General features: G+C 35.2%; 1 protein-coding gene across 1 annotated transcript in view; it reads left to right on the forward strand.

The window, feature by feature from the left end:
* The window catches only part of LOC145256189 (uncharacterized), a 57922-nt gene extending 54228 nt beyond the window's left edge, over nucleotides 1-3694 (forward strand). Inside the window, exons 6-7 of the mRNA XM_080114777.1 lie at nucleotides 2364-2455; nucleotides 3574-3694. Coding sequence (XP_079970903.1) covers nucleotides 2364-2444 — 81 coding nt within the window. The 3' untranslated portion in view covers nucleotides 2445-2455; nucleotides 3574-3694. The remainder of the gene's footprint in view (nucleotides 1-2363; nucleotides 2456-3573) is intronic.
* Nucleotides 3695-19760: the final 16066 nt, after the last annotated feature.

Genomic DNA, 19760 nt, shown 5'->3' on the forward strand with positions numbered 1-19760 from the left:
TGCAAATTCAAAGCAGCAGACGATAATTTAGAAGAGGAAGAAAAGAAAAAAAAGAAAAAGTAAAAAAAAACACACACAAGCCCCTACATTTACGGAAAAGACACACAAGTTATTAAATTCAGGGCAGGAAAAAGTGTAAAAAAAAAAAATTTGAATTTCACATCTTTATATGACCAACTCAAAACCCTAGCCGGAGTTCTGTATTTTTACCAACAAAAAAATTCCTGGCAAGGTCAAAAACGTGTTCGTCATGCGGACACAATTGTCAGCTTATGAGAAGAGCAAAAGTCAGCGAAGGCTATGCCTGGAGGTGTCAGGCTAGCCGAACGTATGATTCACTAAGGACTGGCACATTTTTCGCCAAGTTCAGGCTTACAATTGCAACAATTATCAAAATCATTTACGGGTGGGCCATCCAGCGAGCCACGAAAAAAGATCTCCAACGCGAATACGGTTTAAGGTCATTACACACCATCGCCGATTGGAAAAATTTCCTGAGAGACATCTGTGGAGAATATTCTCTCAGAAATCCCCGGCAGATAGGGGGCCCAGGCCATACGGTGGAAATAGACGAGGTAGTATTTAATCGCCGAAAACATAACGTAGACCGACTAATCACATCGGTCTGGGTCTTCGGTGGATACGACCCCGCCGAAAATGAGGGTTTCTTGGTGAGTGTATCAAACCGGAATGCAGAAACCCTCCTTCCCTTAATAAAACAGTATATTCTGCCGGAGACCACGGTCGTATCAGACTGTTGGAAGGCATACAAAAAAGTGGGGGGAGAGGGGTATCGCCATTTGACGGTGAACCACAGCCTTCATTTTGTAGATCCCGAAACGAAGGCTACGACGAATCATGCGGAGTGAATGTGGAAGGAAGCGAAACAACGCAACAAAGTTGAATGCGGGACCAACCGGGAGCTTTTGGACACATATCTCCTAGAGTTTATGTGGAGGCAAAGATTTGGTAATGCTTCGTTTGTCTCCATCTTAGCTCAAATCGCCGAAAGCTACCCGGTTGATGACAAGCTGCTCCCTTGCACATCCGCTATCACCTCTGCGTCCACTTTGTAGTCTGAGGAAGCAACAACATAACCCCACCCCCTCAAAAAAGGAACAAATGTTTCACTTTTCACGTTTTCCTTAAAAAAAAAGACTTCTCCCACCCCCATCCACACAGTTTGGTTTATTTATTTTATTTTTTTTTTGTAAAATAACATTGTTTACACGTTTTTCTACTAAAAATAAAACTTTTTAAAAAAAAGCCCCCCCCCCTCAAAAGAAACAGTTTTGTTTCTATTTTTCTTGTAACAAAAAAAGAAAAAAATTTTGAAAGTATTGTTTTGGACTTACGAGTGAACCTTTTATTGAACTAACAATTTTTTAAAATTATTTTTTCATAAGAAACATATTTATTAAAATAAAATATTACACCATTTTCCTTTATCGGTAATAAAACTTTAAAGTTAAGGTCAGTTTTCCTTTTCTTTTTCTTGTAATGCTATGCAACGCTCGGCTTAATTTCCTCTGCGACGCTCGGCTTACTCCGGCTGTTGACGTCAGTGTTCCGGTGACAGCCGAGCAGTCGCTGAGTTACGTCCGGATCACTCTCTGCACTAGTACCACGTAAACATGTTGCATCTATAAAATCATTAGAAAATAAAATCATTAGAAAATAAAATCATTAGAAAATAGCAGCAAACAATAATAAAAGTTGTCAAATACACAGGATGATACAATATTTAACTTTTTAATTTAAAATGGCAACTTTTAAAAGCATAAAATAAAATTTTACATCCAAAATATTAAATTTCAAATACAAAGATAAAGTATTTTCAAAGTAAAAAAACATAAATAGAATAATATTGGACAACATTTAAAATGAGTACTTCAATTAAAAGCAGTTCAACATAAATGAAAATGTATCAACTTTATTGTTTCTGAATGTTTTAGATGAGGATTGGTTATTCTTGTTATTTTGGATTCATCGAACTACTGTTCCGTCACAATTACCAAGTTCGACAGAAACATTCCCGAGTTTGACAAATGGTACACCCGTAGATGGTCGGAGGTTACATCCACCGAAACGTTGTGCAAATAACAGTCTGAAGAATCCAAATAATACGTGTCAACTTCATGTTTAAAAATTGAACTGAAAGCAAAAACGTCTCTAAACTGAAAAAAAGTCTCATATTTAAAATATTCATTTTCAAATTCAGATATACTGACAATAGAAAATATTCACAAATCCTTCCCAGTGGGTTAACTACATTTAACTACATTATTAATAAATAAGCGTTTGTTAAGTTTCATTAATAAATTAAACTTTATATGAGCTTGATATTTTTATTCTAATTTCAGTTAAAGCAGTGTGACATCACAGTACTCAGTCAACGATGGAATACACCAGGGCTTAAACTTATTGAACACAATTGCCATTAAAGTTCTTAGAGGTGAGTTTTACAATTAATCTTGTGGAAAGATAATCGATATTCATAATAGTTTCTATTCGCAACCAAAAGTAAAATATTCTTGAAAGTTATGTTAGATTGAAAGAACTAAATAATTGGTCAAGAGCATCACGATTAAATTATAATATTTAGGAATGTTTTTTTTTATTATTCGAGATAAAGAGTGCTGTTTTACTTGTTGGGCTCGAAGCTTTCATACCTGACTATAAAAGTACGTGCTAATTGCAATTTCAAAGGAGCTTATCACTCAAATAATCACTCTAATATTACGATTAGTTTGAGGAATTGAATGAATTCACACTGGGAATATTAATCACATTCATTCAATAATCAAACACTAACTCCCGATTTTGAAAGTTGAAACTTCGTTGGTTAAATATATCACGAAAACAATGTAGAATAAATGGGGGTATATTTGAATATGTTTCTATTATCTGGCCAACATAAATATATCTATCTATCTATCTATCTATCTCTCTCTCTCTCTCTCTCTCTCTCTATATATATATATATATATATATATATATACAGATATATATACAAATATATATATATAAATTAATATAATATATATATAAATGTTTTAATCTAACCGTTTATTATTCTCAGTGTGTTAAGATCTCCCATTCTTGACAGCACCCATTTCATACGTAGAATTAATCATATAATAATTATGCCAATTTTTTAAATTATTGGTCGCCCTAAATCATAAGAAGAATAAGAACTCATTAAATTTAAAAGAAAATAAAAAGAATACGATAAAACCAATAATAAAGAATATGCTAACATAAATCCGAAAAAAAATCGGAAATATATATATATTTATATTATTATTATTATTATTATTATTATTATTATTATTATTATTATTGTTATTATTAATGTTATTATTATTATTATTATTATTATTATTATCATCATCATCATCATCATCATCATCATCATTATTATTATTATTATTATTATTATTATTGTTGTTATTATTATTATTATTATTATTATTGTTATTGTTATTATTAATGTTATTATTATTATTATTATTATTATTATCATCATCATCATTATCATTATCATTATCATTATCATTATTATTATTGCAGAGATCCAACTGTTTGGAAGTAGGTTGATGTTGTTGTAGAAAGCCTGGAGCGCCAATTTAAAGAAAAAGTTGAAGCAGTTAATTCTTCTGATCGAATAAAAATGAATTAACATTTTGACAAATTATTGATTCATTGTTTTCATTTCTTCTGTGTTTCTATATTACTCAGTTTTTACTTGTTTTTGTTTGTTTTTTGTATAGCTGCACCCACGCTGTTTATTTTTGAGAGGCTATGTGGTTGTTTGGTCTATAAGCATTCGTAATGATCCATAGATCGAATTAACACAGCTGAATTTAGATGCGCGCACAATGCTCTCTCTGTCGGTTGGTTTGTTTACGTTTTAATATATATTTCGGTGTGTTTGTCACGCAAGTTTGAAATAAATAAAAAAATAATTTATGCCAAGATAGCACATGAGAACACACCGAATCAAATTTGTCAGAAAAGGGAAATAAACCATCCCGATATTTAAAAAATATATTTAAAAAATTATCTTCTTTGCTAGCATTTATTAATTTAGAGTTATCATCGTTGGTGCCTATCAAACATAATTGTGGGCTTATTGATTATATCTTTTTCAAATTTGATACATTTTATTCTGCTCATTTAATGTACCAGCTTTAGTAAGAATTGTCTTATTTTTTTCTAAAGTATGGATTATTCTAGTAGTTTATTTTTTTTAAAATGTACACCATGAAATAAGGAACCTTTGCAAAAGATAAAAGCTTTACGTTGAAAAAAAAAGACACTGACCTTTTTCTGGAAGGGTTAATATAAATTACTGAATAGGCATTACAAGCAAGCAAAGACATTATTAAAAAAAAACATCTGTTTTATCTAGTTTAATAAAATCGGGTGTCCAATCATTTTTCAGTCCATCAAATATACTCAAACGCTAAAGAAGCCAGTTAATATAAAACTGGAAATAATCAGCCAATAGTAAAATCGATAGCAAAAGTGGAGGAGAAAAGAAAAGAGGAAAAATAATTTACATCTCATCTATTCTCATATACAATGGTTGTTCAAATCGTAATGCAACCTATTTTTAACTCTTTTGCCTCTTTTGATGCTTAGGTTGGAAAAGTCCAGTGCGAGCGTTGTCATTCACATCTTTGTCGCCACTCTAAACTTGAGGAACCCGTCTCATAACCGTACTGACATCACTTGGCTTCGTAAACGTTCAAAAAGCGCAGGTGAATGTTGATCGATTGACTCTTTTTTTTTTTTTTTTTTCGTGGTGGCATTAAATAAGCTATGTCTGCTTTTGATGCACATGCACAGTACGAATGTTTCTTAGAGTTTCACATCGCCAATATCTCCAACAGAGAGAGAGGGGCAACTGTCTGGATATGAATGCATAAGTTCGGTCATGATAACAACGCAATCTGCAATCCCCTCATCCATTCGGGTGAAATAAAAATAGGAAGCGTTATTTTTTGAACACCCTCTGTTGTATTAAATAGAATGCAGGGTCTTCATTCACCGTCCATTATATTACAGAATATAAATTGATTATATTTTATGTTATTTGCGAATAATGATGATGATGATGATGATGATGATGATGATGATGATGATGATGATGATGATGATGATGATGATGATGATGATGATGATGATTTGGTGAGACAGTAGCGTTTTGCACCTAGTCTGATACACTACGTACATCGTCTATTGTGGCTATAATATTGTCTAACTCTGGATTTGCAGCTTTGTTGGCACTTCCTGCGAGTATAGTAAGCAGTAGGGATGGTGGGGGCTGCAGAGTCAGAGTCTCTCTCTTTCTCTCTCTCTCTCTCTCTTTCTTTCTCTCTTTCTCTCTCTTTCTCTCTCTCTCTCTCTCTCGTCTATGAGTTCTCTTTTTTTACCTATTGTCTTTCTCTTTTCTCTTCTGTTTAAGCTTATAATTGAAACCTGCGGATTTCGCATCTTATTTTTACGCTGGTACAGCGAAGCTGAAGTGATCTCTTTAATGTCTAGGCTCGGGAAGGTAATAAGGAAACCTATATTTTCCCAGTTAGCAGAGTCTCCCTATCGTTCTTGCAGACAGTCTGACGGAGAGGCAATTCAATACAGTCGGTGTCAGCCGTGTTGTAAATGTATTGCAGGGTGTCACTATCTGCCTATTGGGACTTCAAACCGTATTTTTCTCGAGGTACACTGTCAAAGCCTTTGCCTTTTCTAAAGTAGCCATAAACTAGTGAAGCTCATTATTCATACTAGGGATTGGCTCAAAGGCTCAAGGGCCTCAATATGCTGGTGGGCATGGAAGCACGCTTAGAAGCTAGCTATCTCCATTGTTCCTATGTCTATATACAGGAACTAGTATAAATGGCCTGCAGATGGATAAATTATATACCAGCAGAGAGAGAGAGAGAGAGAGAGAGAAAGAAAGAAAGAAAGAAAGAGACTGAATCTACTTTTTAAATGGTTTTAAAATAAATTTTACTTGTAATTAATTTGATTATGAATAAATTTAAACTCCAATTATTTAACATTGCAGTAATACTTATTTGATATGCTTTTTTAGTTTTGTATCTAGATACATTTAAACTCCAATAAGCGATGTTTAAATAAAACACATTTGGTCATGAGTAAATATTTTGTGTCTATACTGATTATGTATAACATTAAATTCCAGATAGCGACCAAAGAAAGGATTTTCCATCCTAAGAAAAATATTGTTTTTGTTTTGATTATATATAACAGCAATGTTGCAATCAGAGGTCTTCGAATCATTAGCAAATATTCTGTTTTAACATTTAATTACAATTGGTTACCGTTTTAATAGATACATCCGATCCCGTGAAAATATTTTGCCAAAGAAATATTAAATGTTATTGAACGAAGGTACTTATTGCACAATATTCAGATATTTGTTAGCATGTAATTAACTGATCTGTATTAAATTACCGATCAAACTTATTTGAAACTGGACCATTTTGCATTTAGATTTCATACACAGTTCATAGTGATAATATATCCAGGCATAACACTCGCAATATCTTTCACTTGTGTGATTGACTTTAGGACAAGGTGCCTTCAAGAAGTTTCCAGACATTTTTCGTGTAGGCACTTTTATTGATTGTTCACACATGAAACTCTAGTTCCTTTTGAGGTAATCTCCTCAAGCAGCAATGCACTTGTTCTACCGTTCCAACAAGTGCTGGAAGGCACCATGGCAGTCCTCTTGTGTGAGCATGTCATGCCTCTTTCATCTTCTCAATTGTCTCATAACAAAGCCTCTAAGGTTTTCCTTGAGCTTAGGGAGTACCGAAAGTCACCGGGAGCAAGGTCTGGACTATAGGGAGGGTGAGGAAGTGTTTTGATGCCCATCTTGGTCAAATAGTCTGTGACAAGGATGGAGTTGTGGACTAATGCATTCATTTAAATCTTCCGCATTTTCAGTTCCTCTCGAATAATCGTATGTACAGTTCGCACACTGACATCAAACTTATAGACATATGACGTTCCTTATCAATGTTTTTTTTTAATTGGCCAATACAACTCTGGTGTTCTAACTTCCTTACTCCTCCTACACTTCTCATAATCCTTCACAGATTTCTTGCCTTTCTTGAATCTTCTATGCCACTCAAAAACTGATGCTCGATTTATGCAAAATGGTCCGAAAGCAGTCTGCAGCATCTCATTCTTTTTAAATTTTTATCAGCTTTGAAACAGAATTTTATTGCATATTTTTCTTCTAAAGTGTCCTCACGTCCAGATTGCATTCTTGAAATTCACCAGCTGTGACAATCAGGCTTAAGTAGAGTGTATTCCAAATCCTGCTGTTTATTGAACCTTAAATAATGAAAATTGGTCAGTAATCTCATAAGATGTATAAAAATATGTACTGAATTTCAAGAGTGTACGGCAATTTTGAATACCTATACAAAAAAGTCTAGAAACTTATTTAAGGCACCTCGTGGTTTAAGTCTAGACTTAATCATTTTATCTTCTTGAAGATGCGGTCACTTTTTCTGGTTGCCGAATAACTCCACTGTCCAGGCTTTGATCGACCACTCGAGCTGTATCTTCAACAAAGTATGTATCATGCGCTCAACCAACCTCATTAATAACCGCCTCTTTCCGGTATACTTTTTTTTACGATTAATGATTTGACTCGGAACAAACAGCTTCCATGCCAAATTATTCGTCTCAAGGCGATTCAAAAACTACAACACTTAAGGTCTATATGTCCCCAATATAAACGTTATTATTTCAGGACAATTTCTCTGTCGGTCCTACAAGCTTTATTTCAACGTTTGTGCTGCGTCAGCATTAAAAAGTTAGTGTTTGGAAAGAGAAATCAGATTCTTAATACTAACTTTTCATCTTAGAGCAATTATAAAACTAAACAAAATAAAGAATAGTTTAATACTTACTTGCTCGAATGTCTTAACGAAGTCTTTTTTATTCTCTTCATCGTTTCTTGTTTCTCTTTTTAATGTGTGATTGTGATCGTCTAATTTAATGATCACCCGTTTCACAAAGACGAACACTACTTCTCTTGCGGGAAATAAACGTGTTCTTCACGTTTATTGGATAGAATGAACTTAGGAGAGAGAGAGAGAAAGAAAGGGAGAAACTAATGAATATCATTTACTGCTAAAATTTATTTTTTATCTAACAGAATGGGTGACGTGCAAACGAACAGATATCGATAACATTCGTTAAATTTATCAGTTTCTACATCATTTAGCCATGTCTCATTTGTAGTACTTCCCGAGAGAACTGGCATGAAAACCTTAGTTTCCTCTCCCACGAAATCGCGACTAATTTGTCATATCCTCATATTGTTCTAGTCTTGTTTTCACTAGGGAGTTTGGCTTATCACTTCCGCTTGAACTCACGTCACTTGTCTCTGAGTACAATTCTATTTTCACATAAGTTATCTTGTGACCCTAGTGAAACTTCATACTCTTAATCGCTACTTAGAATCGTAGTTTCCCTACTATGTAATACTACGACGCCATTCTGTAGTAAGCATCACAGAAGCATTAAATTTGCAAACATTCAAGCTTTCCCCTCAGTATTAGCCTTGAAACATACCGTCTGCAAGAAAAAAGATCATTTTTGACCAAATCTTTCTGATGATTGTAGAAACGGGACACAGCCGGGAAATGTCGGTTTTTCAGACAGAAAAAAAGCTGGATATGGCATCTGACTCGAATAATATGTGTGATATTAAACATCAAATTGCGGGTCCTCGGGCAAAAAGCTACTGTAAACGTAATATAAAATCCAGACAAGATAAGATTAGCACTACTTAAAAAGAGAAAATGATTTCTACTAACCTAAATGAATAGAAAATATAGATATGAGTACATGATTTGACAAACAAAAATTATGAAGGTATAAGACAATAAAAACAAGCAATTAAAGAGAAAGTAATTTTTATTGCCTAACATGATTATGTGTCTATGTTTTGTCTATAAAAATGTAGACTTCTCAAATTAAACTTAAATTTTATTAATCAATGTCATTATTAAGACAATTCGAAAATATCAAAGTATTTGAATTTGCATACAAAGCTTAACGCATATTCATTTTTTTTTTTGTAAAAAAATAAGTTGAATTATACATATATTATCTACCTTTTCGACTAGCAGCAGTGTTTGAGAATTTATGACGATTGGTTAATTAATTTGAAAGGGAATCTTATACACTCAGATATATATACATATACCCAAGTATAACTTAACATAGAGATAACTCTTGAAAAATTAGTTTTCATTTAGTTGGAATTAACTAATATTAACAGTACAAATATTATTGTGTCCGCTTAAATGTATGTTGAATTACTTCCCTTAGACATACACGCAAAACATAGCAATTCATACATATAAATACAGAAATGTAGATAACACATGTTATAAAGCACATCTCTATATTATCTACATATTAATACGATAGCGTGTGTGTTATTTTCTGCGGTGCGCTTACATCCAGCTCGTTTAATTGTTATTCCGTTTCGATTCAAGCTGATGAACCCAGGTCATATAGATTTCTTTTTTAATCGCAACTTTATAATATATAAAAATCGATAGAACATTAACTCTATAATAATATACACTAAATCTGCAAGAATTAAAATATCATATTTAAGCGTATTTTACGAGCTGGGTAGGCTGGGCGTCCATGCTAGCTTGGATAAATATCTACAACAATATCAGAGTTTCTCCATGCCGTGCCAGAATAGACCGTCGCCATGCCTGGTCTCACTGCAGGTCGCTGATCTTTTACATGACATGGCATTTGGTCGACCGATATGTTCTGTGCACTGGTAATTTCGGCCATACATTCGTTAATTATCGAAACTGCATGAATATATATTTTTAAAGTTAGCAGATACTCCAGTGATGAGCTAATTTACACTGGATTTCTGAGGACTGATGGGCCAATATGGTTAGTAGAGCACAGAAATCTTCAGGCTTTAGCAAGACCAAACTCATTCCGACAAATCAGGGATTACGGAATCCTCTGTGTGGCTAGAGATGAAAAGTATTGCGAGCTGGATATGACGCAGAAGTTGCAAAACGAAATAGGAAAACCAACATAGACCGTCATACGTGTTTCCTTACAAACATAAAGCCTAATGGCCGAGTTATCCAGTAATTAAATAACAAATGATTTTATTCAGTATTTTTCGCTTTTCGGTGAGATAAGTACTTGAGAGCCAATGAAAAAACAACATTTATGGAGGATTTTCTGCTGAAGACGAGTGAAATGTTAAATAGTGTTAGTACGCCAGCAGATGACTATTACGGAATTTCTTTCGCGGACAGATATTAGCATATGGACAGAATGTGGAATTGACAATATCCGACCAGTTGTAAATGGTAAAATGTTTTGGAGAGAAAAATTTGTCGAATGGGATGATCGCAAAAAGTGAGAATATGACATGTGCTGACACCGAAATTAACCGAGAGTGAGATAATAGGTAATCCGTTTATACGAAGTAATGCAATTCTAATGACGTTTGCATTTTCCCTACACCTTGTCCCTGCCACCGATTGCTGTTATAAAGCAAATACAAATATAGCCAAATGAAACATAATTTCTTCTGATCGAGACATGCTCGTTATATTTGATTGCCTAAAACTTTTTATATCAGAAGTCTTCTAAACAGGAAGATCAGTCCGTGACGTAAAGGCATTAGAAAAACTTAAAAGAAAACATTTGTTATTTGAATTACGCTGACTAATCCAGGTTGATTGTGTTACGCTTAGGAATCTGAAAAAATTCTATTCGTATATTAGTTTCATAATTGATTCATGAAGGAATATCGCTAGTCAATATTTGACATTAGATATTGAGTCCCTGAATAAGTTTATTCGCGCATGTAGAATGGAAATTTTCAGGCTTTAGCAGGAGAAATTCGAAAGGAATTTAATTGACAGAGATTATCCACACACTGAACCAAAAATGGAAAGATGGAATAAATGAACAGATGAAACTGCTTCTAGCAGTTTTCATCACTATGTGGTTGTTTGTAAAATTGTACATTATAGCTCTTTTTAAAATAAAAGAAGGTAAAACAACAGCAACTCTCACCCTTTCTCACTGTGGTTAGGTCTGTACCATCATGTAAGAATCAGAGCTATGACGTCTAAACATCATAGCTGATTGTGGTCATTCATTGTGGTCAAAACTGGAAAGGAGCATTATTAAGCTAGCAAATCAGCTAACGGTGTTCTTGTTAAAATTTAGTGGAAGTCAAAATCAGGAATTATCGTGAGTTTTCAAATAATTTCTTTTGTAATGATACATTGTGTCGTTTTTCTTTCTTTTTTTTTTTTTTTTTTGATAATGTCACACTGTCTTTAATTATTTTATAATTTCTTTAATAAAGCGTAGCAAACACAAGCGCAAATGTACGATTGACAAATCCCCTCATAAAGCTACAAGGTCGCATCTGATAATTAATGGTTTTATCACTAATGATTTTTCGTGACAGTTACATAATTAAATTTATTATGAGGTGTCTTGATTTTCTGGCGTAAGTTCGATCTGCAATCCGCGAGTCAACCGTTACTGTCTTTAATCACGACAAAAACAAATAAAATTTATTTCCCATCTTTTAATAGCCAACGATAACATCTTCGCTAACAGTCGAACTTTCAACATGATAATTCTAAAACATGAAATTAAATTTAAAGGAAGTAGGTGAATGTGTGATTGCTAGCTGTTATTAAAATTAACTAATTTACACCTGTCTCTTAAAGATATGTGAAATTACACTTTTGCTATTTTTCCTTCCCTCTTATTTTATGCAATCTTATAACCGGAGTTATTATTACTTTTTATACTCAGCCTTTCAATGGTTTTGGTACAGTACGTGGATATATCAATTTTTATTGTTTGCTAGCTTCTACTGCTTTATGTCTTGTACGAAAAACACACATGTGAACTTACTTAACACATACACATATTATAGTCATGCAAAGATAGCTGTGTTTTCCTCTATCACTCATCGGTGTTGATAGACATAAAAAGTTTATGTACACCGATATTCAGTACCAGAACAGCTGATCACATCATATATTATTAGCATCGAAGTCAATATTAAAAATCTGTGACTGACATTGTAAGAAGTAATATTACTATGTATGTGTTTTCGTAGTTTCAATATGTGTTACCGCCCTTGAATTAAGTCACCAATCTATTATTTAAATAATATACCTTCGGTACACTAATGTAAAACATTTATTTCCTCCACAATTGATCTGAAAATTTCATCAAACTGTTTTCTAACCTTGTCTTTTTTGTATTAGAATTCCTTCCATTTCGACTGGTAATACTTACGTCGCAGTAGCATTTACGTTCGAGTGTATTTTGACCTTAAAATATAGTGACAAATAGTAGGAAAAAAAAACACAATAAGTATGAACTTCAAACATTTCTTTCTCTTAAGCCCTTAACTCTGAACAATGAATCCGCGGTGGACTACATGGCAAATATCATATCAAAGCCTATAGTCATTCATTAGGAAGTAAGAGGATTACCGGAGTTAAATCAAGTGCATTTCCGGTTGAACAATAACAGTATTTTTATAATGGATCAATCAGCGGAATGTTTTTTGAAAGAGGTAAATGCTTGTAATTAAGACATGGTTTTCAGTTTTTAATGCCGCGAATAATAACAAACACATACATACACAAATACACACACACACAAAGATATATATATATATATATATATATATATATATATATATATATATATATATATATATACAAACACAGACATATATATATATATATATATATATATATATATATATATATATATATATATACACTTGTGCCCGATATTATTCATACCCCCCCTTGAAAATTGAGTTTATTAGGTGTAACTTTGTAAGAATTTATTGTTTACGTCCATATTGATACATATTCTTTATAAACCTCTTCTGATCATTTTCGCCATTTTTAAATCTCGGGATACTTGTAATAAAAGAAATATACAGCTATTTATAAAATCTGCAATGTTCAAAAATAATCATACCCCCTTATTTTTTCAGTATTAATCGAGTTTCTGACTGTTTGTTTCCTGTTTGATTCTTATTTTGAATGCTTTTATACAACCTTTGATTAATTTCATTTCGTTTTTTGCATTTTTCAGAAATTAAAATGATATCAACTGAAAAACAATAAAAGAATAAAAATTATTAGAATGGGGAAGAAAAAAGAGCTTAGTAATAATCTTAGGACTAAAATTGTGAATTCACATAAGGATGGTTTAGTTTACAAGTCAATTTCCAAGAAATTTGAGGTCCCTACAGCAACAGTACAGAGCATCATCAAAAAATTCCAGAGCCACCACACAACAAACAACTTGATAGGTAGAGGAAGAAAAAGGAAACTGTCTGCTAGAGCCACCAGGAATATTCTAAGAAGTGTTAATCCAAATCCAACCACCACTACTAAGGATATTTTAGAAAATCTGGAGTCTTCTGGCATAAAAATATCAAGGCAAACATTGCAAAGGACTCTGCATGAAAATGGTCTGAAAGGAAGGAGACCAAGAAGGACTCCATTGCACACCGGAAAACACCTTGCTGCACGTCTAAAGTTTGCTAGGACACATGTGAATTCTCCAGAGTCCGTTTTCTCAAGTATTTTGTGGACTGACGAAACAAAAATTAAATTGTTTGGCCATATGGATGCTTCTTACGTTTGGAGGAAGAAAGGAGAAGCTTACAACCCAAAGAACACCATACCCACGGTGAAACATGGTGGTGGTAGCCTAATGTTTTGAGGCTCCTTTTCGGCTAGTGGTCCAGGTAGTTTGGTCAAGATAGATGGAACCATGAAGAAGCAGCAATATTTGGAGATACTCCAGAAAAAACATTAGACAGGATGCGGAGAAGCTCCATTTAGGACCAAACTGGGTCCTTCAACAGGATAATGATCCAAAACATACTGCCAAAATAGTCAAGAAATGGTTTGAGGATAATCAAATTAATGTTTTGGAATGGCCTAGCCAGAGTCCCGACCTGAACCCTATCGAAAACCTCTGGCACATATTGAAAACTGAGGTTAAAAAGCGGAAACCTAGAAATTTGAGGGATTTAAAGAACTACTGCATTGAAGAATGGTCAAAAATCAGTGTTGATGCTTGTAAAAACCTTGTTGATAAATATCCAAAACGGTTACAGGCAGTTATTAAGAATAAAGGGCATGCTATTGACTATTAGTAAGAGAGGTATGAATAATTTTGAACTAGTGCCATTATTGTTTTTCTTTGTATAATGTTTCAAACTTGCATAACTTATTTATTTGTTGAGTTTAAATTAAATACTTATGCTTGATTTATTGTTTGAAATCCCTTTAATATTGTCTACCTTCTGGTTTGAGCAATATTCTTATAGAAATCTCAAAGATCCGAGGGGTATGAATAATATCGGGCACAAGTGTATATATATATATGGATACCGCATAATCACGTTGGCACACCGATTTTCGTCTAATCAACCAAAATTAATCAACGTTAAGTCTGCACAGTATTAGGTTGGTGACCATTTGATAATATCCGGCGCTCTATGCTTTATTTAGATATTGGAGACTTAAACTTTTCTGAACTTTACTGATTGGCGGTCGAAAATTGAATGGGACGCTGTTTTTAAAAACAACAACAAGAGCGACGGAAGATAGAAGGAATATTTTTTGTTTTTGATTTTCTTCGTTTCGATATTGGGGTCTTAAACTCTTTCTTCACTTTCCTAATTGGCGGTTGAGAGTAAAAGGGGGTATTGTTTAAAAAAACAACAAAAACAGCGAAGGAAGACAGAAGGAATAACAAAGTTTGTTTTTGATTTTCTTCATTTCGATATTGGAGTCTTAAACTTTTTTTTCACTTTACTTTTTGCCATCAGGTCATTCATGAGAATGCTACTAGTAACATGTAAACCAGTACCACCTGTCCATGGTGTCGGTGTCGGCAACTAAACAGGCACACCTCATCAAGCTTGCTTGATGACGAGGGTGGCTAGACACCCAACAGGAATAAAAACAAAACCTATTTAAAGGCGGATGAGCATCAAATGCCATCGGCCATCTAACAACCTCCTCCAGGTATGGGTTAAATACCCTCGCCAACCCGCAAGCCAAGTGGCGAGTAAACCCCAGTACTATGGCGTACAAGAATAAGAAACAGCCATAAGTCCCCAGTAGTCGTCGCGCACCGTTTCCAGCAGCAAGTGACACATCAACAAAACAGGGAGCGGATACATATCTCTGAATTCGAACAGGCTTCCATTGGAAATTAGATATTGGAACGTAAAACACGAGGCCATTGTCTACTGACGTTAGAGTCACCGAATTAGAGAATGAACTAAAGAAGATCAAATTTGATCTCGTAGGAATGCGTGAGACCAGACGCAAGGGTTAACGATGTCTCATCCTTAACAACAGCGGACACCACTTATACTATGCGGGTGGAAACACCTCGTACAATGTGGTCAGTTTTATGGTCAACAAGAGTATTGCCGGAACCATTACAAACTTCAACGGTGTTTCAGAGACAGTGACGCAGCTCACCATCAGGGTCAGCAAAGGATACACTGGCTTTTCTGTTAAACTGTCTACAATTAAAAAACAGCTTAAAGAGAAACGGTAACCGATGAACAAATGTGGTACAAATGTACAGCACATCGAGTACATTGAGATATGCAAAACTCTGAGACACAGAATGGAAAATGAAATCGTAAACTTCAATAAACAACAAATACTACAAGCCCTTCAAGTAAATTAAGGCATTAAGTCCATTAAAAAAGGCAACGTCTCAGCAGAACTATTATCTATCTCAAAGAAGATGGTATACTCATCCATGACCTAGACAGAAATATTTAAAGGTGCTAACTTCTATGCCACCGGACAACCTGAACACACTGAACAAATGTGAGGAATATCCTTCACCCATCCTCTCATCGGAAGTGAGAGCAGCTATTAAGCGACTGAAGTCAGGCAAGGCTGGAGGAGAGGATAGTTTTACTGCAGAAGTACGACAGAGCGGTGGTGAACTTATTGTTGAGACTGTTTTATAAGTGGCTCTCCAGTGGAAAATTCCAGATAAATGGAAGAATGCATCAGTGGTCATCATTCATAAGAAAGGAGATACTCTAGATATTACGAACTATCGGCCGATTAGCCTTCTGTGACGTGACCGTCCCGGGGGAGGGGCAATTGGGCTCCCAACTGGGGGGATGTCAAGACTCACGAAATGCTGGAGAAGTCGGTCAGATATGATTATTCTTTAATTATTGTTTATGTGCCCGGGCGACGGCAAAAGACCTTGCTGAAAGAAAGATTGGATTGTGATTTTCATTGTTATGAAAATCGTTGGCAATATCATTTTTTTTTCTAAATTGTACTCAGATAATGGGATGACTTGGGAATCGGGACTAAGGATGTTTATAGTTTGAGTACAATGCCCGCGAACCAGAGGTTTTGTGAGTGACCTTTTGGGGCATAAGAACACTTGCAGAACAACAGGTGCACACAGTGCACACGGGGAAGAGCGAACCTCCCCTGGGAGTGAGGTAACTGGATATGATTGGTCAGGGAAGCAGCATCGGTCTCACCCCTTTCCTGAGTATATGAACGCGTCAGTTGGCGTAGAGTTGAGCTGAAGTTTGAAGCAGAGTCGACACAGTTGAAGAGGCGTCACATCCATCTCTTCCCGCATCTTTCCACCGTGATACCGAGAGAAATGAACCTATTTTTACTCAACATTGAACTACGGACAATTGTATATAACTATATAAATATATATTGTATCTCGAATTTAATCAGTAGAATAGAGAACCGAGTTGTTTTTTTCCTTTGTATGCATGAAATTGTTTTCCTTCTAGTCGACAGATCAGCGAAACGGCGGCATATCAACCCGAACGCGAAATTAAGACGTACCAAATCGATTGACGGGTCCTGCCACAGAAAGATATCTTGCTGACCTACGAAGGACGAGTGCCAGTGACATACAAGCTATTTTCTCAAGTCTTGCTAAGACTAAGCTAGGGATACTAGACAGCCATCAACTGTGAGAACAAGCAGATTTCACAGCAGGTTACTCCATCATCGATTATATTCAGCCTGTCAGTCAACCGCAAGAGAAAGCCAATGAATACAAGATCATATTTTGCCCGTCTTTTATGGGTTGCGAAAAGGCTTTCGACTCTATAGAGTTTGATCAACTGTTAATTGCCCTTGAGAAACACGGAGTTGAATCTACATAATCACTTGAAAGACCTGTAAAATAGAGCTACCTCTACTTTAAAGCTCCATCTTGACAGCAAGAAAATCAAGCTGGAAAGGGTAGCTAGCCCAGGTGACAAAATCTCGCGCAAAACTCTTCACATCCTGTCTCCAGGATGTGATAATCAGTCGGATTAAATGGGAGGGTAGGGGAGTCAACATCGATAACGAACACCTGTCACATCTAATCTTCGCTGATAATATAGTACTGATGGCACACGCTCCTATGGAACTAAACGACATCCACTCTAAGAGAAAACCGGTTGGCCTCAACATGCATTTTGGGAAGACCAAGTTGATGTTATACCAGCACGCTGCCAAGTCGTCAATAATTGTTGAGGAAGTTGAAAGCTACATCTACTTGGGAAAGAAAATTACTAAAGGTGGAGATCGCCTTCCTATGATAAAGAGAAAGATAGCATTGAGATGGGCAGCTTTTGGGAAAGTGAAGAATATCATAAGAAACCTAAAAGCAAATATGTTAATTAAAGAGAAGATCTTCAATGAATATGTACTACCTGTGATGATCTACGGTAGTGAAATATGGGTCCTGACAACTCGCCAGAGTGAAATATTTGAAGTAGCACAAAGGAAGCTGGAGAGGATAATTTCAGGCATTACTTTACACCACAGAAGGATCCACAAACAAAAACCTAATGTATCTCAATACTGCCATCAAAACATACAAACATAGATTGGCATAGCACGTAGCCAAAACCATAGTGTAAAATCAGTGATAAATCCCATATTCAAATTTGATGTACAATCAAATGATTGGAGAAACATATAATAAATCGAATTGCTTCCTATAATCTCCATATCTCATCCAATAATTGGTAGTTCTTGAAATTGCTGTGGCGGATCTAACCTATGTTACCTACTAATAGACAGAAAGAGACTGGAAACGAAAAAGGTGTGTGAAAATTTGTGAGTATAAATATTCATTATAATGAAATAAAAATACAACTCGATCCAGGTTCAGACATTTCGATAGTAAATTAACATACTTGGAAGAAATTGAATAAACCTACATTGCCGATAACACGCAAACCGGCAAAGGCCGTTAACGGTACGCAAATTAACTTCGAAGGTGGATTTTTATTTGGAAAGACGAAAAAATAAAAGGTGTATATATTAAGGAATGCCAGAAACCTATTCGGGTGAGACTGGATGCATGAATTTAATACATGAGACCTACACATATCTACATTTTGCAGAAAATTATAATTATTTCCAGCAGAAAGGGAGACGTTAATCGCGAATTAAAAAAAAATAATTCACGGAAGTATTCGCATCGGGCCTGGTACAAAAATGGCTGCTAAATTAAGATTAAAGCGGAATGTAAAAACCAGTGTTTCAAAGACAACGCAACGTGCTATTTGCGCTGCTAGAAACCCTGGCCAAAATCCAAACAACCGTTGTCCAAGATTGGTTTACCAAACTTTCGGTTCTTTTTGCGGCAATGGTAAATAGCTGGTTAACAAGAGTTAGCTTTCTTAGGTTTCTGGCAACGGCACTACAGTCTTGACTATAAAAGATATGAGCTTTATCCCATCATATGCCTCTAAATTATGCGGAAAATCTTCACTATGGATTTGTCTAAAAATATATAAGGTTACTTTAAACAAAACAGACTTTGTGGGACCACTGGATGAATTCTATTACTTGATTGTAGCAGATAGTTTTTCCAAGTAGCCAGAGGTACTAAGACGCAGGAAATCCTCCACAGGGGTAACCATTAATTTCTTACATGGGCGTTTCGTTCGTTTTGGTATTGTTGATTGCCTGGTTAGTGGTAATGCTACCAAATTCACTTCTTCGGCGTTCCAAATATTTTGTGAGACATATCAGGTATGACATTTTACAGCCTCACAATATCATCCGAGAAGTAACGCCTAAGCAACGCGCTTTGTGGACACCCTAAAAAGGGTATTAAGGAAGGCTTATGGATCACCACGGAAAAAAAGCTATACGTACAGTAGTTTCTTCAAGTATACAGGGTTACGGCAAACCCTTACACCCCAGCAGGCAAATCACCAGCGGGGGTTATGTTTAACCGTAAAATGAGATCAGTATTTGAGAAGTTGCTTCCAAGACAAACCACACATAGGAGAACCTCTATGATACAACTAAAAATGCAGTCTTGAGTACAAGTGTACGTCAAGCAGCTAAAAATAACTGTTCGTTTTAGAAACTGGGAAAAGCATTACAAAGGATCAGAAATGTGATCTATCTAATCCATGGACTCACACAAAAGTCATTTGAATTAGATACGCAAACGTATGACTGAAAACTAAGGAGAGTTGTCTCGGGGAGAAGTAGAGCCTATTGAAACCCTCTACGACACGGTTGATATTAAGCCTCTCCAAATCACACGAACACCTTAACGTTCGGACAGGAAAATGAAAGTCACCAAACCTTTCATGGTCA

This window comes from Euprymna scolopes, chromosome 32, assembly GCF_053919585.1.
Source record: "Euprymna scolopes isolate OS-2025 chromosome 32, ASM5391958v1, whole genome shotgun sequence".
In the NCBI taxonomy this organism is placed as follows: domain Eukaryota; kingdom Metazoa; phylum Mollusca; class Cephalopoda; order Sepiida; family Sepiolidae; genus Euprymna; species Euprymna scolopes.